Source organism: Camelina sativa, chromosome 9 (genome assembly GCF_000633955.1).
Source record: "Camelina sativa cultivar DH55 chromosome 9, Cs, whole genome shotgun sequence".
Taxonomy (NCBI): domain Eukaryota; kingdom Viridiplantae; phylum Streptophyta; class Magnoliopsida; order Brassicales; family Brassicaceae; genus Camelina; species Camelina sativa.
Window position 1 is genome coordinate 30379307 of NC_025693.1, and position 24287 is coordinate 30403593.

Here is a 24287-nt window from a genome sequence, read left to right on the forward strand (position 1 = left end):
CCTCCTCCTCCTCCTCCCCCTCCTCCTCCGCCGCCTCCACCCCATCCCCATCTATAGCTTCCGCTTCCTCCATTGTAACTTCTTTTCTTGTCCTTGATAACTACTTCGGTGGTTGTGCTGTTTATATCATTATTGTTGTTGTTTTTTAGCGTGTCTTGATCAGTGGAACGGACGTGCCCACTCACTAGTAGGTTAGTTTGCAAGATCACTGCGATGAGGAAGATAACCACCAATGAAGAAGTTGTCTTCATTTTTCTTGATTCTCCACAAAGTTTGTTACTAGACTTGTTTTTGTTTGATCTGATATGATAGCTTCGTTTTGGCTCTCTATTTATAGTGCATTTGTTTGTTTGTTTTTTGTCCCTTTACATAAATTGAAAAGTCTTATTGACAGATAGGTTTGGTCCTTTCTAACCAGAAAAAAAAATGTTAGGTTTGGTCCTACCAAGAATAAAAGTGTTTGTGTCTTAAAAATCAAGAAGAGAAGACGATCATAATTATGTTTTTTCGTTTGTCAACTTATCATGTGCCTTTTCTTTATCAAACAAAAAAAAATGTTATTATGTGTCTTTTACAAACGCATATTGACCTCTAGTATATTAGCATGGTTCTGTAAAACACCAAAAGGTTTCTAATAAAAACGAGATATATCACATTTCTAATTTATTTATTTTTTCTTATATTATATAATTCAGATTGGAATTTGTTAGTTGTCATACGAATAGGTTACTTATCTCTGTATAGTTTAACCAATGTTTTTTCGTTATTGAAACCAGGTATAGGGAGCTTTATAATATTGTTGGTAAGAATATTAGTGGTTAATAAAAAATATTAGATGAGATATAAGGTAAAGAAACAAAAAAAGAAGAAGAGATCCCTTTGGTAACACTACTAGTGGGGTGGTACCGTGGTAGTAGGCTAGTCCACCACCAATCATCAATACTGTAAGTCTTCTCCTTCAATGTACATCTTTATTTTTTCTAAAAATTACAAAAGAAAACTTACGCAATGATGTCACTAACAATGTTGTATTATTCTTACTAGTATATGACTATATATAAAATACAACGAATCGAAAGAGTGTAAAACAATTCATTCCATTTACAAACTATTATACTCATAGCCTCTACGTCTTTGAATAGTATGAACTGGATACAACAAACCTCGCATGCCAAATAAAACTAAAAGAAAAACTCGCATGCCATTTTTCTTTAAAAAATTAACATTTTTGCAAGTTGGTATTTATGGAGTATTTGGTACGGTTGTTTATGTGTTCCTTTTACGTTAGCCAATTTCATCTACTTGTAGATAGATGACCAGGACCATCTATCTCGTCGTCTCTCCCACTAGCACGTCCATTGTTTAATTTTTTTCGAATTTTGTGTGATCTACAAGTCTATTACTAAAAAGTCTGTTTCGAGATCGCCTAGGAGTTTGACTGAATTAATCGCTTACAAAAGACATATACTTGCATGCACAGTAGCTTAAATATAAAACTACAACACATCTTTACTTATTCACGATTGGGAGGAAACAAAACATTTAAATTTGATTTCTAGTAAATATTGGATTCTAAAACTTCAGAACTTTGCATCACAATAATCTATTCAATAATTCATACACAACACAAACAATGTCTCAATTTCCCAAAAAAAAACCAAAAGAAAAACCAGTCTTGATTCACTCCAATAGACAAAAACCATGAGAAAACAACATTGTAGCGCCACAACCAGAAGGTAAAAAAGGCTAGAGGTGAAGAAGAATGGAACTTCAACTGGTCGATTTTTAGAACCTCAGAACCGGCGGAATCCACGGTCAGCGACTCGAGCAGACGGGCACTCGTACGCCATGTGTCCCCGGCCACCACAATTGTGACATGTTATCATTGAGCCAACACCGTCTCTGTCTCTGCCCATTCTGCTCAAACCATCTCTTTGCATACCATTGCCTCGAACCCTGCTTCCTCTGTCAGAGTAACTGCTGTCCCCTTTTGGGCATTGTCTAGCAACATGGCCCGAGATGCTGCAGATGTTGCAAACCGGTTCGTTCCGACAGTCACGAGCTATGTGACCTGAAGTCCTGCAGTTCTTGCACGCCTTGTCGTTTGTGCAGTCAGCAGCGAGATGCCCCGGTTTAAAGCAGTTGTTGCAGAGCCTCAAGTCTCCTGGACGAGAATCCGGGTTAGTGCAGTCTCTCACTCGATGTCCAGCTTTGCCACACGAGTGGCAGATTCCTTCGTTTGAACAGTTTGAGGCTACATGGCCCGGTTCTCTACAGTTCCAACACCGTGATTCTGCTGTGCATTCTGCTGCAATGTGCCTGCAGAGAGAGTTCAAGGAACCATAATGGGAATGCTTATAAACAGAAAAAAAAAATCAGTAATTAAATTTGGGAAGACGTATATACCCTGGAAGGCCACAGTTGTTACAGACGGAAACATTAGAACAGTCTCTTGCAAAGTGACCAGGACGCTTGCAGTTGTTGCAGAGATTTCCTTGGCTGAACAAATGATTCCAACAAGATCAAGAAATTGTGAACAAACATGTCACCGAATTGAATCGAATATAACTTCATCCAAAAGTATGTATGCAAGCAGTTGAACTAAAACCAATCTAACACTGACTATCAATTCAATCAAAGAAACACTTGGAGATAAACATTGAAAGAAAAGCCTTGACTTAACCCTGGTTCCGCCCTAATCACACACCATCTTGGTAAAGAGTAGAAGAGAGAATAAAGCTTGAGATTAGAGAATTTGTTCAGCAAGTCAAAGTCATAATCAAGTTAGAGACTGGATTAGCATCTATTTCTTCTACAAGCATAGGATTGTGGATGAAATCGCCAGCTCGGCTTAACCTCTATGTCAGTTGTTAGTATGAGAAGGCTAATATAGAAGAGAAGTATAAAGGTTAACTATGGTTTAGGGGTCGAGAGTGAAAAGAGAAGCAACTGTTGCTAGTGAAGAAAGGGCCAAGACATGAAAGACAAAAAAAAAGGACCTGAAAGCACGACGTGGCTCCCTTCTAGAAGGAGCATCACGGTAAGAAATTCGTTCAGGTCTCATTCTCCTGTCTCTAGGACTCCGACTACGAAACCGATCACGACTCCGACTTCGACTCCTGCTTCTGCTCATTGAACTCATTCCCTTCCACCAAACAACGACAACTTTTTACATCAAACACCTGCCAACAACACACCAACATTACCCTCCTTCAATCTCTTCACATACATCAAATCTTCAACACAAAACTCCAAACGCTTCCCCCCATTTATCAAGAACCCCACAAAACAGATCTGATCTGAGAGAGCATCCAGAACTCCGCAACACCAATTTCTTTGCATCATCGTCCCAACCCTCTTTCCACAGCCTCATAAACTCAAATGGGTATCATAAAAATCAAAGCTTTTTTCGAATACTATAAACCGGATTCAACATTCTCACACCGTTCTGTACAACCTAAACAGATCTCACAAAATCGAATTCTTTAACCTAACAACAATACTCCAACCACAGATTATGAACCACCCCAAATCTAGAACTACATGAAATCAAATCTCAGGAAATCTCAATAGCAATAAAACAAAAATTAAAGAAAAAAACTTAAAAAAAATCCTAAACATGATTTAAGATTAGGGGGGTGGAGACGACGAACCTGAGCTAGAAAACTTGGCCGAGAAATAATCCTGTCCGGCGAGTAGCTAATTAAGACATCTATATATTCAATCCCTTTCCTTTATATTGCTGGGCTTTTCTGTGGGCCGACTTATAACTTTAAGTGGGCTTGTACGTATTAAAATGAAAAACCAAAAAGAACTCCGTTGCCGGGACTCGAACCCGGGTCTCTCGGGTGAGAGCCGAGTATCCTGACCAGCTAGACTACAACGGATTTGTGCTTAGACTCATCTATCTATTTATAAATCTCATAGATTAACAACTGTTTAGTTCACAAAAACCCTATGTATGTAGTTCAAGATATTTCCACATATCAATCTCATGTGTTTCTACTTTCCTACAAACAAATGAAGTTCATATAGTTTTCCTCAAAAAAGTGGATTCATATGATGTGTGTACCTACTTTTATAATATATTAAGAAAAGGATATTGTATCTAGTATAGGGTGGTTGATAATATAGGAGAATCGTTCGGTTTGTTTTATGTATTTCGTTAGGCAGAAACTTATACTATTTTCTAGCAGATAAATTCTTGTTTACGTAACTATTGAAAAGATCAGACAGCAAAAATAGGACATTTGGCTGAAAAATTGATTAAACGGTAGTAGTGTCTTGTAAATTCGCTTGAAAATAAACATGATGGTCCTTTATGTATTCTGTGTCTATTACCAACTACTCCGCCGTTTAAGGGACCCATCAACATTAGTGTAGTTTCTACAAAAATTGAAAGCAAAACAATTTAAGTTTCTGTTTTCATGTGACCAATCTCGTTGATGGAACATGTGAGTTTGGTTTCATTCTAAAGATGAGGTTTCGCAGTTCGTTAGGACTTAACCTTATTCCGTCATCCCCCCGTTTCAATGCATTTTTAAAAGACATTATTTACCTACTTAGTTACCAATATATATATATATATATATATAATATATTATATATATATATATAATATATTACATATATATATATTACAAATAAGTACGTAAAATACGTGGAATATATACTATATACTAGCTGGACAACTTGTCATCATATAGCATTTTAGACATATACGTGGGTTTTGCATGGATGCTATACGGATATTTTTATGCAAGATCAAAGAAAATTTAGCAAAAGTAGATATAAACAATATTTGTCTATACGGATGCATACGCAATCATTTTATTTCTCCCCTATAATTTCATACCATATAATATTTATAACAAAATAGTACCTTCTAACATGTAAATAGTTGAATTGTGCAAAGGTAGTATTTACAAAGAAAAAGACACTAGGATAACAATAAGCTATTGAGATTCTTTTAACTGTCGTTTTTTTCGATATTTTTGTCATCTATATTTCATTTACATTTCAAAGAGATAAACTTGCCGTGATTATTAAAAAAAAAAAAATCTATAAGTAGATATGCGGTGAAATGGATTCGAAGAATAAGACGGAATACGCACCACAACAAAAAATCCAAGAAAAAAATATACGGCTTGCATGTGCGTGTGTTTGATTAATTTGCAGATATTAAATTCGAGAAGCCGTAACCGGTTCGAGTACTGTCATTGTACGAACGAGACACCTTTGAGTCCTTATCTCCCAAATTTACAAATGTCCTTTCCTTTGTTTAAGCCTCATCCACACGATGCCGTTTTGGTTACTGTTCATCAATCAGGCTCGATCGTTGTTATTGTACAAACAACAAACTCGTCACGGCTTCCACTGTATTTTTTGTCTTCGTCTCAACATTTTCATTCCAAGATATATCCAAAAAATGTTGTTTTCGTTTCTACTTTCTACATTGTTTTAGTAATATATGAATTGTATATATAGACGCTAACAAATTTATAATATTTTTATAAATTCTTATACATAATATATTGTTTGCGCATTTCGGATGTTAGCAATATCTTTCTGTTGCTGCATAGTTTTCAAGATTTTCGTTTGGAGGTTATAGATGCAGAGAAAACCACGTGAGTGTATAAATTATCCTCTCTCTGAATCTGTGATAGTTGGACGCAAGAAGTTAATTTGCATATTTAATTTTGGGGTAGGGAGCTATTGAACTCATGCAACTTGGAGCGATATATTTAATTATATCAAAAGTTCAAAAGTTATCTTGTTAAATAATTTATCTAACTTTCAGTTGCACACATTGCTGATTTAGAATTTAGATGAGACTAACTTTTAGCTTTAAAACCCAAAAATGATAAACTTTTTGAAAATGGACCACGTACGATACCAACTCACAAAGATGGTAACGTGACTACTTAATTAGTTATAATAAATTTATATCAGAATTTGATATGATACATTAATACTCTCTCCGTTTAAAAATATACGATGTTTAAGGTAAGGCATACATATTAAGATAGTTTATTTTTCTTTTAAAAAGTATCATATATATTTAAATTAAAAAGATTCAATCAATAATAAAGAAGACTGCATAAATAATGATTACAGATTATTAAATATATATTAAAATTTGCATGAAAAGTTACAAGACATCTTATATTTTGAAACAAAAAAAGAAGCTAAAACATCTTATATATTGAAACGGAGGGAGTATTTGATTTCGAAAACATACCAACATTCAGTTAGCAATCTCCGTATGTGATAGTTGAACGCAAGAAGTTAACTTGCAAAAGGTAATGGAACTTTGTAAAAATGAAAGTGACTTAGAGATCTTGAAATCCAAAGAAGGTATAAGAATTGTATAGGGGGGTAGACTATAGAAGTAGAGAAACGCATGAGAGCATGTGAGTCAGTTGAGACAGTTGGAGAGTCCTCGCTTGGTTACGACAATTTTCTTGGTTTTGGTTTGTGGTCCGAAACATCGACCCCTTCCCTCTGCTTCTTTGTTTTTTCTTTTTTTTTTTTTTCTTTTTTTTGTTCATACTTAATAGTATTATTTTTTTGACGCATTTCAATACTACTCTAAAGAAAGATTCACTGTATATGGTTTCCCAAGTGGACAGAAGTTCGGTTATACGTGTTACGTTAACACTTACCATTGTTTTTTTTTCTTAATTATATAATCTATCTTGTTCTTCTCTCTCTCTATCTATATAAAATATTGGGAAATATTACTCACTAGTGGCTCATTGGGTACAACAACGCTCCTTTTATCCTTGTGAAGTTTCAGCTTTGATGTCTTTTTCTTTTATTCTTCTAGATTCACGGGTTCAATAATCAAGATCGTGGTACTTTTCTGTACGTTCTTTTTCTTCATTTCTGAAATATTAGGATTCTTTTTATATAGTTTTGTGATCAAATTGCAGATATTAAACAGCATAATCCAACAAACCGAAAAAAGGTGACGGATTTGTAATTATCTAAAAAAATCCAGCAACTTTTGACAAACAAAATATACTAAATTAAATGTTGTATTACAAAATATCTTTGATATATACTGTACAAATATCCTAACGTCAATCATATTTTACTAGATGAAGCACTAATATCTAGTGTCCATTCGGTAATGCTGAAATTAAGAACGTTAGCTACGTTTTATAACAAAATTTATGGATTATTAAGTAGTATTGAATTTTCTATCTTACTGTTTGACAACGTGCATGAAGTAACACGTTGAGTGTTTCGTACGTGTGAGCTTTGCTTGTTAATAATTCGATAACAACTTGGATAAAAAAAAGCCCTACGCTCGATGTAAGATAAATGGGACAAGTAAATGGGAGAATGTGTCAAGATATCCATAAAGTGGAGACAGTAAAAGATAAAATACAAATATAAAGAACAACTACTATACTAGTACAACAGATTCGAATAAAACCCTAATCAACCTCGAAGGATGAGATTGAAACCCTAATTAAGTTAACTAAATCGACAAGCATGCATGTACCAAAAAGAAGAAAAAAAAATCAGTAGCCTAGATATTCAAATATATTCCAACCACAAAAAGTGAAAGTAAGATGAATATGCATCAAAACCGTCCGTCTAACAAATTCCACACATACTCGTCTCGTCTCATTTAGGACCCCACGTCTTCACATGCTTTGAAAACACAATTCATAGCATTTTTTTATGAATATATATTAATCTAAATTACGCATCAATTTGGTTTTTATTTTTGTTTTGTATAAGAAAAAAATTGAATTCAACAGATTCTCTCTTGGAGCCAAACCAGATGACCCAAGTGGTCGCTTTCGAGTTTCTACATTACATCAATTCTGCAACAAATTAAATAGTACTGCTTTTTATCATCTAAATGCACAACAAATATGGTCACCCGTAGCATACACGCAAATTCATATTCAAACAACAAACACATCATAATCTCCTCAACGCCTCGATATCACCATCACCCTCTCTCTCTCTCTTTATAATTAATTAATTTATGCACACATACTAATAATACATGTTGTGGGTGTGTATAAATTCGTATATACTGTACAATTTTGTAAATTCCGTATATTCTTTTTTTCGTTAAAAACTTTTTAAAAAATAAAGAAGAGTTTCCACTCGCTCAAGGCCTCAATAAATACCCCTCAACCATAAGTCCATGATCCCTCCCCTCACTCTCTCTAATTACACACTCATCCTTCATTGTTAGAAAAAGAAAAAGATTTTGAAGAGATCACTTGTCGAAGAGAAATGGCGATGAAGAAAGCGAACAAGCTAACGCAAACGGCGATGATCAAGCAAATCTTGAAGAGGTGTTCGAGCTTGGGGAAGAAACAGAACAATGTATACAGTGAAGACGAAAACGGATCTCCTCTTGACGTGCCTAAAGGTCACTTCGTCGTCTACGTAGGAGAGAATCGGGTCAGGTACGTTGTGCCCATTTCGTTTTTGACCCGACCCGAGTTTCAGCTTCTTCTCCAACAAGCAGAGGAAGAGTTTGGCTTTGATCATGACATGGGTCTCACTATCCCTTGTGAAGAAGTCGTTTTCCGATCTCTCACCACCTCCATGCTCCGATGAACATATCTCTTTTTTTTTTTAGGGTTTTTTTAGTTAATATATTTTGGGAGGAAACAGAGGAAGCTGCTGAGTAAATGCTTCTCTGTGTTTAGCAAACCTTAATTATGTTTTTGGTTAATATGGGTTTAGTAGTTGTATTAGAGTGAGACTAACCCTTAGAAGAAAAAAAAACCTAAATGAGAATGATTACTATTTTTGGTACTCTTCTCAGATTTACTCTCTCATGGTGGTGTGGTTTGTTCAATGTTGTACCCTGTGAGAGACTACTTTTTAATATTTGATGAATGAGAGACTTTTTAATATTATCAGCTTAAGGCTTTGGTTTTTTAAAAAATTTACTTGATGTGATTTTCTTTTTACATCTTGTTGTAAACAAGTTGTGAATATGTGATAATTGAATTCTAGTCACGCGGACTCAGTCAAATATCTCTGCGCAGAGTCAACATGTAGTATAATGTAAACAAATTCCCAAAAAGGTTCTGTTAAATGGCAAATCTAGTAAAGCTGCTTTTTAAAAAGACTTGTATATAGTTGAGGGTGTGACAATTTTTTAAAAATGTGAAATTGGTTACTCAATTTTACAATTTAGTTTGATAAATTCTTTATAAAAAAAAAGAAAAAAAAAACCTCATTGCTGAGATAGTATAGACTCAAAAAACAAAGTACCACAGTCCTTGAAAACAGAGAGCAATAAGACACGGTCGTTCGTTACTTTCTAGAGTTTTGTCTCTCTCCACAAATTTACTAGTAATATGGTTCAAGGTTATTTTCATATTTTGAATTTTTAAAAACTCCATAGTGTATTTTTTTTTCTTTTAAAGCAAAGATGGTGTGTCTCTTTACAAATCGGCGGTTTTTAGCCGTTAAATCTGTTGAAATGACTTAAAGAAAAAGAAAAAAAAAAGAATCTGGATGGAATGTTAGTTGCAGGATCGTTACAGTATAATAACTATATATATATAGGGTTCTTTTGGTATAGGTTGAAAATTTGTGAAAGCGTTAACTTCGTATTAATTACGAGATTGGAAGGTAATAAAAAGCAAAACGAAAAATTTAATAGTTTTCTTAATTTGTGTGAAAAACCTTAAACGATAATTAAAAAAAATCAGAGAGAATACTTATTAAACAAATTTGGAATTATTATTTGGATTCTGTATTAAGTTAAAACTTAAAAGTTTTTATATGGACCCTAAAGTTGGGTGGTAGAGCAAAAAAGTCGTAACTGGTATAGTATCTTCTGATAAATAGATTGATACATTTGAGGATATATTAATTTTCATTACACCTATAGTTATAGACAAAATTAAAAGCTATGATAAACCCATAACTCCTAATGAGCTAAACCTATCTCGATGTTGATGTTAAACCGCTTAAAATTAATTTAGCCATATGGCATTTACGTTTGGTTTCTTTATATAACCATACACACTTTTTCACAAATGTGTAACAAATCGTGAGAAAAATATATACTTTAAGCATAGAATCTGCAAAAGTTTATTAGGTGTGTTTTTTGCTTTGATAATTCGTCCCACCTCTTCGGTAATAAAATCAGTCTTTGAAAAATAGAAAATAAAAAAAGTTTTGGAGATATCAAAATCAACGTCAGAGAGAGAGATAAGCACATGCGAACGTGACCCACAACAGCTTAAGAAATCTCGTATACATAGATTATTTAGATGATCATGAACCCAACAAAACAACCAAGAGGGTTAATAATCCTCTAGAACACAGAGTGGTAGGTGATGGGAGCCAACTTCAATTATTTTTGGACGGCTTAGATAAATAAACCATTAAAGCTTGACTTGTATCATGGGCTTCAAGATCACGATAAGATTCACCGTATCGTGTAATTGCACTCCCCCTATTATATGATGATTTGACATAACTACTACTACTACTACTCCTACCCTTGCCTCTCTTTACCGTACTACGGTACTTTATGGACGGATGGACTTTTTCTTCGGTTTGCTTAATTTAATTATGAGATAAAACTCAGTTTGCATATTACTTTGCCACATATATTAGTCTTAGAATTGGGTTTAAGATTTTGACACGTATTGAGAGTCAAATTTGTTTTTGTTTTGTTTTGTTTTGTGGGTGAAGTTAGTATTTTCCACCAAGGACTGAGGAAGAACTATTGATAAGTGTTACGGAAGAATGAAGGTATCATTATCAAATCATACATATCAGTGCTTTCTTTGAATTATATTTCCCTTTTACTTTTTTTTCTATCTTTTCCTAACCAATTGAATGTTATTTCCGCATTATACGCGAAGTGATAGTCTGTCACAAATTTCTTGAAATCCATTTATTACCGTACGGATTTCATTGTTTTGATTGATGATAAATGGCTTTAGTACGGATTTGAAGATGTATAATTAAATACTAGTTTGCTAGAATTTAACTAATCTCCTTTTCCTTATGGTCACCGACTTTTATACATAAAGATGTCTTTTTCCAAGGACGTTGTCTTTGTGAACGTAGAAAAGCTATTAAGATGTGGTAATGCCTAATATTTGTATGCGAATGGGTCGGTAAAGAGATCACAATCCCACCAAGTCCGAAAGTGCTACATATCCACTAATTAGCATATCAAGGAAAAAAACACACCAGATATTATCACTTCGTTTCTATATATATACTCTATAATGTTTTGATGCAATAATAATCATGACTACATCAACCATAAATTTCATTGAATTGTGACAATATCATATAGCTGATTCTCTCTATGGTAGAATCAGATAAATTAAATTATACGGCGATTGTCACCAAATTAACTAAGATAAAATAGAATTTATACGGTTCATTTATAAGGATTTTTAACTCTAATGACTGTATCTAGTATATTTACACGATTAGAAGGAACAAAGCATATCCATATTGGACTGGGCCTCTTCCGTCACCATCAATCTCGATAAATAAAAGGAAATCGGGTCTTCACCAAAGCGAACTTGTAAATGTTGTTATATCTTTTAGGTGGCTCATAATTATTGGTTAAGCCTGAGTGGATGGGTCTTTCCACAATCGACTTGGGCCGTAATCTCCGAAAAATTCACCAAAGCCGACATAAAAAACTAGTCAGTAAAAAGTGAGTATTTGACAAAGACAAAGCAATTGGAGAAATTTAATCAATTTTTGGAATTTGATCAGTGATAATTCCGCTAGTTGTTTGTATATATTAAGTTGTTAACCCTATTTTGATTTATTTAATTTTCACTGCTCTCTTCTTATTCCTCTGTTTGACTATCATATATTCTGTCCCGTGCATGTCATATGAATTATTTGAAGTTACTATTGGATTAATGATTAGCCATGCACGAGGGTGTGGGGGTAGCTGAATGTGAAATGACCAAAGGATAAGGGTACAAAGGTAAAGCTAAACAAAGCTTCTCTCATTGGGCCTCTCTTCGCTGTCCTTTCGAAAGAATCTCTCAACTTCTCTCTCTCTCTCTCGTGTTCACGACTCTCATCATTATAATTCTAAATAATTGTTGTACTAAAAGGACATATATCTTCCTCGTTAATGATCTCCTTCCTGGCTACAACTATCTTTAACCCAACATTGTTCTTTTAACCATTTCGAGACTTCCTTGTCAAATTATATTCTATCTATCACATTAATCTATTTTCGGCCAAGTATCATTCATCAAAGCTAAATCGAGTAAATTCGCTTTCGCTCTTAAAAAGGTTTCTTCAAGTGATGTTTGTTTTTATCACCTCTTCAAACATGATATTCATCGTTTATAGCTAATGTGTGGTCGATCCACATGGCGTAGTTTAGCTTCCCTAACTCGTGTTTTCGTTCATACTAACCCTAGATTCAACCTAGTGCATAATATTCCTAGACTAACGTGAGTGCATAGATTTGTCCTTTATGCCGTCTCTTATTTGTGAAATGTTATGTGTGGTGTCGAATATGAAGTACAGAACATATGTTCAAAATGTCCAATATTTGTGGATGCTAGAGAAGAAAAATGATCATGTCAATATGTAATATTTTTTTNCGGCCAAGTATCATTCATCAAAGCTAAAACTAGTAAATTCGCTTTCGTTCGTAAAAAGGTTTTTAAGTGTTGTTTGTTTTATCACCTTTTCAAACATGATATTTTTTAAGTGTTGTTTGTTTTATCACCTTTTCAAACATGATATTCATCGTTTATAGCTATTGTGTGGTAGATCCACATGGCGTAGTTTAGCTTCCCTAACTCGTGTTTTCGTTCATACTAACCCTAGATTCAACCTAGTGCATAATATTCCTAGACTAACGTGAATTAGTCTTGTCCTTTACTCCTTCATGCCGTCTCTTATTTGTGAAATGTTATGTGTGGTGTCGAATATGAAGTACAGAATATATGTTCAACATGTCCAATATTTGTGGATGCTAGAGAAGAAGGATCATCATGTCAATTATGTAATATTAACATTGGATACATCATGCCGAATGCGATAGATCAATATAATAATATAATAACTATATTGAAGTAATATGAACATTGGATATTGGAATATATTTTACTTATTAGAACTGAGTAAGATATATGACAAATAGAGATATCTTAATTCTTATGGACTGGAATGTAAAATATTTTCTGGTTCCTTGTAAATATTTTCTGCATTCATTGTAAAATGTTTTCAGGTTGGTTGTATGATCATAAAATATCCAATTTAACATCATTTTCAGGTTCATTGTAAAATATTAATTTTCTGATAAATAAAGATATAAATTTTCTTCCATATAAACTAGTGTGGACTGGAATGAATCAGAGAAATAACTAAAGAATCTAAACTATCTAATTAGCAAAAAAATCCAGGCTGTATGAACACATTCTAAAAACTAGATGAAGGTGATGACATTGTGTACCGTAAATTGTACTGTTGGAAGAACGTGAAGGACAGAAAAATCAAAAAGCTTTTTGTTGAGAATGAAAACATAACAAAGTGGCTATTTCCTGATAGTCTTTTCCTTCACATGACCTGGTCGGATTTTTTTTCCTTTTCTTCTGTTTCCAATCACTACGGTCCAATTTCAAACAACTTTCGCCGAAGCAGTAGACAAAAAATTGAATCAAAAGAAGAAGTAAATAATATTATAGATTTAAAATTCACACTAGTTAATTAGAAAATAACTTTATACTACATGGGGATGTTAAGAAGAAAAAAAACTTTATACTATATGGTTTATTATTGAATATATCACCTAAAGTATTAATCTATTTACATGAATTCAACTATATAAAAATATATAACAGATTCCAACTCTTTTTTTTTTTTTTTGTACTAGAAAAACAGTAAAGAGTATGATGTTTAAAGTTTAACAGGTTTAAAATACTCATTAAAATATTCGTAGGAACTGATTATGACAATCATTTTATATATTAATAAAATTATGATAGTTATGAATCTTATCTTATGAGTTATGATCATTAGCTCATTTCTTTTTCAAGTACGAGTGCAATGGTAATGGAATATACACGTTGTTGATTGTTAGAATATTGAAAATTTCTCCAACAATAATAATGATTACTACAATTTTAATGGAAATTGCAGAATATACAACCAAATAACCAATTTTAAAATCACATTCGAACCCGGGACGACTCGGTAGAATGACTCACCCACCTTTCACGGCCATCTCCGAGCCACCGCAAATACACTCCGCCGCCTCATCAATAAATAAATAGAAGAAGAAAAAAACAAAACCACAACGAACCGGAGTCAATGACGATTATTTCAAAATTGGCTTCGATTATTAACATTACTCGTTCCAAGTCGAACCGGGTCCGAACCGGCTCTCGTTTTATTTTGTCTCTATTTACTCTTCTGTACGACGCCGTCAAAGTGATCCGTTGAAAAAAATCACCACACGGCTTTGTTGTCGGAGACGCCGTGAAGTAACGGTCGAGATTCGATCCATAGATCTATCTTGCTACTAATCCCCACCACGTGGCAATTCTTCTGAAAATCATCGGGACAAGTAAACCGTCTTGACCGGGTCGAATCAGACCGGGATATAAACCGAATCGATTCCTCGAAAACCGATTCTTCGCAAGGGATAACCAACGGACCTTGGTTAACGAAACCGAACTCTTCCTCAGCTTGGACCAAAAGGTTCCTAAGGATGGGATGGTTCAGGTACGTCGCGCGCACTACAAATCTCCTGCAACTGCTTCCAACGTAGATCGCCACGTGTCCTGACGGTACATCTGACGGTACACAGCGGTTGAAAGAAGAAGACATCCTCGCTTGGTCGCGCCACCGTCGGAGCATCTGTCTCAGCCTCACAATGTGACGGATCTTACTGCATTTTCCGAGACCTCCAGCCATTTTTTTTTTCCGGTTAACTGATTTTTTTTGATCTGCTCTGTATTGTAGTTTGTAGTGAGAGAGAAAGTGTCAGAGGGGATTTTGAGAGTTTGGGAGGGACGAGGTTTATATAGTAAAGGGTATAAGAAAACGCCACTGGTTTTTGAGATATTTACGAGTTTACCTCCGTGGTCCCTTAATTTTAATTTGGCTCGATTCATTTACGTTTAATGAAATAAAAGATTAGTGTGATTGGTAGATTACTTGTTATTTCAGAGAAATTAATTTTTAAAAGATTTTGTTGAAAGAGAGATTAGATACGAATCAAATGATTCTTTTAAGAGGAGTATGATTTTTAGTATGTTTTTATCTTCTTAATACATTGGATGGTGCGCAAAGGTTTAGTGATACAAGAGATATGACGGATTAGACATGTGAATATTATTAATTAGTGGTTGATTATTATTGTTCATATGTATAATGATTATGCTAATGAATCTATTATCGATCATGGAAACAAAATAAAGAAAAATAGTGTCATTGGTATTTTTTTAAAGGATTGATTACTGTTAATTTGAATAAAAAGAAGTGTCGCTTTTGAAAAATAAAAAGAAATGGTAGGGAAATAAGAGCATGTGCTAGTGTTGGATAAGACGACCAGTCTTTGGAAAAGACTTCAAACATCACCTTGGAATTTGATTAGGATCATATTTAGAGGCACTTTTCTCTCTTTGTATGCATGTTCTTGTTTGGTTTATTGTCAAAGTGTTCATATGTTAAAAGCAATTAACCTGATGAGATTTTTAGCATTGACCTGAAAGTGTAGGCAGATATATAGCTTAGTGGTTCATATCAACCACAGGTGGACACACGAACTCGGCTAATTATTGGTTCTGTCGAATGTTTATATGATTCTTTAAATTTTTTTATAATTCACCCAAAAATGTAATTATGCAAATTGGGATCATATTGGATTGTTACATAAGTACATACACCTATTTTATATTATTGACTTTATAGATCTATAAGTGAATTATTTTCTTATTAATGATTAAATCTTATATACACCTATATATATATATATATTACAAAATTATTATCCAAGAGAAACGTACTCAATTATCCAAAACTGATGATCAATGATCGTTGTTATCATATGTACCACATGAAATTATATTTGGGCATTATATATGTACTTTTAAAATTAATAGTACATTTAAGTATAAGTTGATAGCAGATCTAAGGAGTATTATATTCATTCAGATTTATTCAGAATATTAGAAAATTAAGTATCTAACATAGGTTGAGAGGAAAAAAGTTTGAAGAATATACATAATAATAGTAACTGCTACATTTCTATAAAATTTGTTTGGTTTACTTTAGTTTTAATATTTTTTACTTAACCTTTATAATTAGATTTATAGTTGAGCTTTTTTGGAACGTAACTTGAGAGAATACAACTAAAAATAGTAAGAAATGCTTACATATTTACTAATATATGCACATAAAAGTTTAGACACTCAGCAAGACAGCAAGATGTATTTTTTGCTAGCAAGTCTATTTTGGATTCACCTATAAATATAATAGAAAATCAAATCTATAGATTGAGAAATAAATCTATAGCATCTGAAAGCTACCAAATATTTTAACTGCAAACAAACTGTTATATTTGTTAGCAAAAATAAACAAATTGTTAAAACGATATCGTTACATCAAAGACGACTTTCTTCGAATAACTCATGCTTATAGGCGTGACTGAGAAAAAAGAAATATTTTCTTATGCCTCATTATATTGGAAGAAAATTATTATTGTGACAAATATATATATATATATATATTCTTTTACACAATAGTAGCATAAAGAATTACTCAAAACATGCATTTCTCATTTTCTTTCACATCAGTACCATAGGTGTTTTTATATATACCTCCAACTAAACAATGTCAGTTATTGTGAGTTGAATCATGACAACATGATATGATATGAGATGGAAATTCGACAAATCAAGCTAACAAGGATTTAGAACATATGATGGCTCATCTTAAGAGATTAGGGTTACGGGTATTTGAAATTATGAACATGGCAAGAGTTTACAAACTAACGCAGTATAATTAACCGAACAAAACCGAACATGTTGTCTTTTGGATTATAGAAAAAAGGATTAAAGTGCTTTTTAACAATAGATTATATAAAAATACTTCAAGATCGATAGTTCGTGCTCGTACAAACATGGGCCATTAGCCACAGCTGCCGCTTGAGGGTCAAAACCTTTTAAATGTATTTTTTTTTTTTGGGCAAAACATAAAATACAGTCCTTCTATTATATTAAACTTTGTCGTTTACGTATAAACTAATTTCGGCGCACGGAAGTGGGAGAATTTATGTTTAAACAACAATAAATAAAACCCACCACATGGGTAGCTGGGAAAAAGGTAATTAAAATAATGTACGTAATTAAAAATTGTATAGCCAATTGAATACTTATAAACCTTTTTAAAACTATAGTATAAAGGTTCTCTCACCAGTCGCAGTTAAGATTAACTGAAGATGCTTTTTGTTCACTGGAGAATTCATAAAATAAGTAGTGTTTTTATACGAAACGAAAAATAATGTAATACGGCGTACCACACCAAAACATTTATTTTTGTAGTTTACAAATGTGACCATGCCTCCATGTGCGCGAATGTCCCCATCTTCAGTTATTTTTATCTTTTTATTTTTTTTAGCAACAAGCAGCCAACATATTTTCCACTTTAATTTACGTACTGATGTCTAGATTTATCTCTATATCGTATATTTTCATGTGATAAAATCCATATTAAATCGTTGTCAGTATTTGTTACTGTCGGTCTAATCTGATGTACTTATTTCATCTTATCCTTAAAATTAGTCAGATTATGTCTAGTATATGAAAGGTTGTCACCATTATTTTCCACTCTTGCAATTAGATCAATCAACTAGTGTAAGAAAGTTAATTCAGTAAACAAATTGTTACACTAGAAAAATAATATAGAATTGCTTATCAATAATAATCCAATGTCCACACCTCGAGTTCCTATCACTCCTACATATCACATTTTCCGCATGTGGCATGATATATAATAATCTTATGATATATTCACTTATCATATTAATTTACTCGAATATTCATACATATATGTTTCATATTGAAATGATAGTTTGATAGAGATGATTGAATTACCTTATTTTAAATCTAAATATCGAATAAACAGTATGCAAAAAACATTGAAATATTAAGAAGAGAGGTGGGTCCAAATGCATGTTGTGGATGCATCCCCCCCCATACGACGTAACGTTCTCACCCCACTTGTTGCGTTTTAAGGATCTTACTCATTTAATTTTATCTTCCTAATCAAATCTTCATTAATGCTTCTGCAAGAATTTATTATTATTGGTTATAATGAATCCAATTACTCAATTATCTATAAATATATATAGAGGATATAAAATTACAAGAGAGTCGATCGTATTCTACGAATCGGCATTGGGTTGTCTCTTTATGCCTCCATTCGCCAAATTGCATTAACATGCACGCACAACTTGAGGAAATATATGTTATAGTATATGGGATCAAACAATTAAGCTAACTCGCTTAATTTGTTTTTACTAGGACACAAATCTCATCAACTAATATCTCCGTGTGGTAATGTCATTTGTTGAAGCAACAATGTATCCATATAAAAATCTTTTAATTATACAATATTAGGAGAAAATTGGTACATTAATATATTTAAATTTATAAATTCAGAGTGCTGTAAATAGTTCATTACAAAAATAATCAATTGATAACGTAAGTATAAACGACGTCTACTAGGCGCTGAGTATGTCGATGTGGACCAATTCTTTAGAGATGACATGTCATTATAAGAAGATGACGTGGCGTCCATAATTTTTATAAATCACGTTGACCGACTTGAGACCCCTCTTTCTCAGTCCAAGGCTTCGAGTGTGAAATATATTGACGGCTCTCTGTTGTAACACAGTAAACGTTACGGACCCACGGAACATTCCGTCATCTCTTTTTTATTTCTTTATTAAATATGAATTAAATACGTACAATAGTTTAGTTTAGTTTATTTTACGCATTAGGCAGTGATTAGCCACAAGCAGAAGGGATGAACCTGATTAAAGTTTTGGTTTCCTCAATGTTTATCTAGCTTTCACGTATTAGCTTTTTTACTAGTGAAATTTGTCATTCTCCACTCACATTTTTTTTTAAGAAACTCTTTATAACCAAGAAAAAAAGATATCATGACGCGTAAAACACAAAAGCATAAGTTTGGTTAATTAGTTTGCTATTGTGCTTTATAAAAGCCTATTTGGAATCTCTCAAGTTTTTATTTGTTCAACTTTTATCTTTATGTTGGATTAACTCGAATTTGTAATCAGTGTTTTATTATAAGTGTGAAGAACAGTACTGAAGACATAGAAAAATGCACATGCAATGTTTAGGTTAATAAAGGCATTAAGACATGCTAATCAGGATTATGCTTTGGATTTATTTAGGCAAACGTCTTTCGGCATCTCTGACATCTTATCAGATTTCGCCACGTCTCTATCTTTCCTCATATTTTCTTTATTTAATAAACACAATATGTTAATAATATCTATTCAAATTAATGTTTTATTTCTGTTCATGGCTCCAACAATACCAATTTGTACTATCAGTGAAGAATCTATTTTAAAATACAAACTCACTAATTCACTAATCGATAGATGAGTCAAGATATGAAAGTTCTTAGATCTACGTTATTATTTTCCTTAACTATGTATATGTATACTAATTACTATATTACGGTGTATGTAAAATAACAACTAGAAAAGTCTAGGTATCGTCAATCCAGGATCATCCACTAATTTTTGTTCTACCGATCCACAGCATCATACTCAAATCCCATTTGGTGAATTAAACTTTGAAAACTCATTCTAAAACTCGTAAAACTAACCATGGTCAGACAATGTGTATATTCTAATGGAATCAATTTTAACTATCACGCCAATACTGGAAATGGTAGTCGAATATTTTATAGATAATCTGTGGGTATCAAGAAGGTTTTGGCAAAAGATATCATCATAATTATTTTTAAAACTTTTTTATGATTATATAAAATTATGTAACACTAGATTTGGTTAGCTCATGGGTTTGCAGAATGAAAACAAAAGAGGCAAAAAGCTGTAAGATAATTTATTATATGATAAATTAAGTTTAAATGATAAAAGCAAAGAACACAGCCTTGCATTGCAATTATACGATGAGAATGTATCATATAATACTGGTTTTGGTAGAAATAATATTTGTTATGGGCGAAGGAATAAGTAGGCAGTGACGTATGTGATTTTCGAATAACTAGTTAGTCCTTATTTCGGACTTCAAGCATTAAGAGTTTTATAGTACTTTTTGCAACATTTTTTATGTTCTTATTTCATTTTTAAGAACGGAAATGGACCTTTGATTAGTTAAAGACAATAAAGTAAATGTATAATAATTAGCATCCAATTTATATTGGAAATGATTAGTCCTTCATTGAGTATATACAAGTACGTCAATGTTAAGCCAGTCCATAGACCAGCTCATCAAAATGTTTGTCTAGGAATCATTAGGACGCTTTATTTCAAATACATTACTAACTAGATTAAGACCCGTGCTAGAGCACGGGTTGAAATTCATTTTATTTATATTGTATTTTTAATATAAAATATAATTTATGTTATTGTTTTTAAAAAATTTCTTTTGGATAAAACATTATGTAATAAAATCATATGCTAAATATGAAGGCTTGACAAAAAACACATATTTTGTAAGTTTTATATTGTTAATGATTCTAGATAATTACACATGCTATAACACTGATTAAATTTTATTTTGTAATTTATCTTGTAACCCACTATTTAACTTGTAACCAATCAATCTATCAATTTCGTAATCTATCTTTGGTTAACGTTGTGGTCTATCGATAAAATATGTGGAAAATAAATTTGTAATATTATGTTTGATCTTTGGAAACAATGTGATATATGACTAAAATCTTCCAAAAATACAGTTTGGAATATTCATGATTTTATTTGTTACCATTAATATATCAATTATAAGTTTGGAATATCCTTAATATTTAGATGCAACCATTAATTAATATATAGATTAATCTATAACCCATCTATAACATATTTGTAACCATTTATTAAAAACATAAAGTCCACAAAAACTATGTTGTGTACTTCTCTTTTATTAAAAAGGGGATATTTTTTTATTATCATTAATAATTAAGTTTCTCATTATCCCTTTATTAACTTAATATCCTTCTCTTTCGTTTATATCATTGTACGTGTAACAACAGTTCGCAACTTTTATTTAAGCTTAATATTTCAAATCAGGTTTTTTTTGGGGAGAAAATGCTTAATATTTCAAATTTGAGAAACTTAATAATTTATATATAATTAAACTAATACAAATTTCTATTTTTTTTAATGAGGAAATCATGAATTGCTAAATAGCTATTACACTATTAAGTTTTATGAACAAGACTGTGTTACTTACGGCGAAGTGTATAATTTTGAAGTTTAAAATGACTGGTAAGAATAGAGAATATACAGTGTTGTAAGTTGTTATTAATGGACTAATGTGGCCATTACGGTTAATGGGTGTGCAACGCATCATAATACTACGATGAAAAAATTGGTGATATATAGTGAAAATTTTACTAATTATTTCTAGCTAAAGTAACTGAACAAATGGATCTTGATGGAATTGATCGGGTCAGTCTTCTCATATTTTATTCAACGGCGCAAGTAAATACCATTCACAAAAAAACTTATTTTGCGTTCTGAGATAGATACGTTTATAGTGAATTCGATACGTATAGTTAGGAAGATAGAAGTGAAATGGAAAAAGATTGTGACGAGTTCCAAGAAATCCGTACAATAAGAGAGTGCCCATAAAAAGCCATGCATATAGTCATCTTTCCAGCTTCATATCATCAACGGCAAAATTGCTCGAATTAATTTAGATGTGAACGAATAATATTTTTTATATACTCTTATAATTCTATGATTGGGTGAGAAAGTTATCGAATCGTGGTTATGGACGAAATTTTTATGAATGTATCTCCTATGATTGGGACTGTGGAATGGAATTCAATGACACCACCAATATTATCACATGAATCACACAACTAGTTGTTGAACCTTATTCTATATTCCCAATAACCCTTCATTGTCAAAGCCTTTATAAAAATAATAATATATATATACTATTTGGTATGGACGTCATATGGCGGTGAGTATTTGAACCACTTGATATAAACAGCAGTAACTAATCATTGGATGAAAGCTTTTGTATTTTTAGAGAATAGTAATATTTTCCAGATACGATGATGGAGTAGTGGTTTTTATTTGGTGAAAGAGTAGTCCAGTTGGTTTAAGCGAGGGATCAATATTTTCCAGATACGAATTGTTTTTCATTTATCATGTGACCCACATAGATATGAATATTTGCTTTCAGCTCATTTGAATAACTGGAGACATAGTCTATCCGTAGGCTGCACCTAATAATGTTTATTAGTATGAAACATCTAATGCTTATGTTAACACCAAAGAGTCTAAGGTAGTGGCTTAGCCAGTTAGTTTTGTTTATACTTCGTCATAACGACTCATCTCTCCTTCAATGGGTACAATATTAAATAGAAAATGCAAAACAACATCTCTGTTATCATTTTTTTTTTCTCTCATGCATTTTAATTAGAGAAGTTCGTTACTTTATGGGTCCAGATTAAAAACTCTTCCCTTAATTTTCAAAGAGAGATTCATTAACTCAAAGTCATAGAGAGGTGATTGCATGGTACACGTTGGGTTTGAAGTCGTAACGAAATAATTGTTTTTAAGAGATTGGTCATGATTGCATTATACATTCACTCTTGGCTTTTGGGGCAGTTAGGCACATGACATGACTGCAAGACTGCAAGTAGAAACACTACGGGTGGTTGTGTAATATAAATATATAATGGCCGAATCGTTAAACAATATCATTTGGAATCAGATGTAAAAATAACTGGTAGAGTATATACCTTTTGTTTATGTCACTCTCAGAATATCCGTCATACTCTATCCAAGGCCTAATTATTGTCTATTCGATCCTTTTATGCTTACTTCGAGATTTTCCTACTACAAGGTTTAGAAGAACAAGTGAAGTAAACTCACCATTCACCAAAGTAAAACCTTGGACATGTCAATGATTGGGTCGTCACCCGTCACCATCAAAAATCGTTCTTGATCAAGACATAGGAGTTCAAATATCAAGTACAAAATCATTAGTTAACTCTAACTGACAAATCCATACTGACTTGATATAACAAAAACATGAACTTATTTTACAATATCTAAACGATCCTCATGATCAAAAGATAACGAGAAGATCTTGAGGGGCAGTCCATAAATTACTTGATACTGTATCATATCAAATATCTAACAAACCTTCAAACCGAAGAAGCCATAACATGTATAGGTAGAGAGATATGTTACATGTCACTTGTCACTCACACACAATATGTTGTTAACTTGTTTATACACATGTGGAAAAAAAATACTCTTTGGGGGGGTGTATTCAAACCATGATTTTGGAGAATTTGATGGGATTTAGGAAATTTAGAATTTTGATAGATTTTAAGAAAGTTCATATGATTTTCTGTAAAATTCTTTCAAATCCCACCTAAAACCATGAGATTTGGATTTCTGTATTTTTAACTAAACAAATCCTCTAGAATCCTAAAAATTATTAAAATCCTAATCTACAAAACTGTTTTGAATAATAGTGGATTTTAAAGTAGATTTTTAAATCATCAGTTCAATAACAAGGGATTTTAAAATAGATTTTTAAATCATCAGTTCAATAACAGTGAATTTTAATAGAATTTTTAAAATCCATGATTGAATAACATAGAATTTGTAAATTTCACACAAATCAATTAAAATGTCAAGTTGAATACACCCCCTTTATTTGATAAAACGATTTGCTTCTCTACGTTTCCACATCTTGTACTTGGGTTTAACTATAATGGGCCTAACTCATATGGACCAGAATCAATTTGGGCTGCAGCTCAACAACAAGAAACCAAACAACAAAAACAGACAGATTAACTAGCTAATTACACACAAAAAAAGAGACCAATAAGAATCGATGACACGGATTACCACGTAAGCTTAATCTGATCCTTAATAAAATCTGGACCGTCGAACATGTCATTAATCACACGTCTATCATCAAACTAGTCCTTCCTTCCTTAATCTCCCAAAATTAACCGACCTAATCTCACCTTCCCTCACTATATAAACTAGTCCTTCCTTCATTAATCTCCTCAACCCAAAGTTAAAA

The 24287-nt window shown here is 32.5% G+C and overlaps 3 protein-coding genes and 1 non-coding gene across 4 annotated transcripts; 1 reads left to right on the forward strand and 3 right to left on the reverse strand.

Annotated features, from left to right (window-relative positions):
* Window positions 1580-3708, reverse strand: LOC104713208 (DNA-binding protein HEXBP). The gene is made up of 4 exons (XM_010430280.2): window positions 3654-3708; window positions 3000-3182; window positions 2407-2499; window positions 1580-2319 (listed from the first exon to the last, which is right to left on the reverse strand). The coding sequence occupies exons 2-4, from the start codon at window positions 3140-3142 to the stop codon at window positions 1794-1796; spliced, it is 762 nt and encodes a 253-aa protein (XP_010428582.1). The 5' UTR covers window positions 3143-3182; window positions 3654-3708; the 3' UTR covers window positions 1580-1793.
* TRNAE-CUC lies at window positions 3815-3887 on the reverse strand. Its single transcript has one exon. It is a non-coding gene; the product is annotated as a tRNA-Glu (tRNA).
* On the forward strand, window positions 8083-8901 carry LOC104713209 (auxin-induced protein 15A-like). Its single transcript, XM_010430281.2, has one exon. The coding sequence runs from the start codon at window positions 8266-8268 to the stop codon at window positions 8593-8595; it is 330 nt and encodes a 109-aa protein (XP_010428583.1). The 5' UTR covers window positions 8083-8265; the 3' UTR covers window positions 8596-8901.
* LOC104713210 (auxin-responsive protein SAUR36-like) lies at window positions 14054-14987 on the reverse strand. Its single transcript, XM_010430282.2, has one exon. The coding sequence runs from the start codon at window positions 14920-14922 to the stop codon at window positions 14455-14457; it is 468 nt and encodes a 155-aa protein (XP_010428584.1). The 5' UTR covers window positions 14923-14987; the 3' UTR covers window positions 14054-14454.

Coding starts and splice junctions, on each gene's coding strand:
- LOC104713210 (XM_010430282.2), bottom strand. CDS start 14,922: ATGGCTGGAGGTCTCGGAAAATGCAGTAAGATCCGTCACATTGTGAGG.
- LOC104713209 (XM_010430281.2), top strand. CDS start 8,266: ATGGCGATGAAGAAAGCGAACAAGCTAACGCAAACGGCGATGATCAAG.
- LOC104713208 (XM_010430280.2), bottom strand. CDS start 3,142: ATGAGTTCAATGAGCAGAAGCAGGAGTCGAAGTCGGAGTCGTGATCGG. Junction 2,500..2,999: donor GAGCCACGTCGTGCTTTCAG/GTCCTTTTTTTT, acceptor TCATTTGTTCAG/CCAAGGAAATCTCTGCAACA. Junction 2,320..2,406: donor AACAACTGTGGCCTTCCAGG/GTATATACGTCT, acceptor CTCTCTCTGCAG/GCACATTGCAGCAGAATGCA.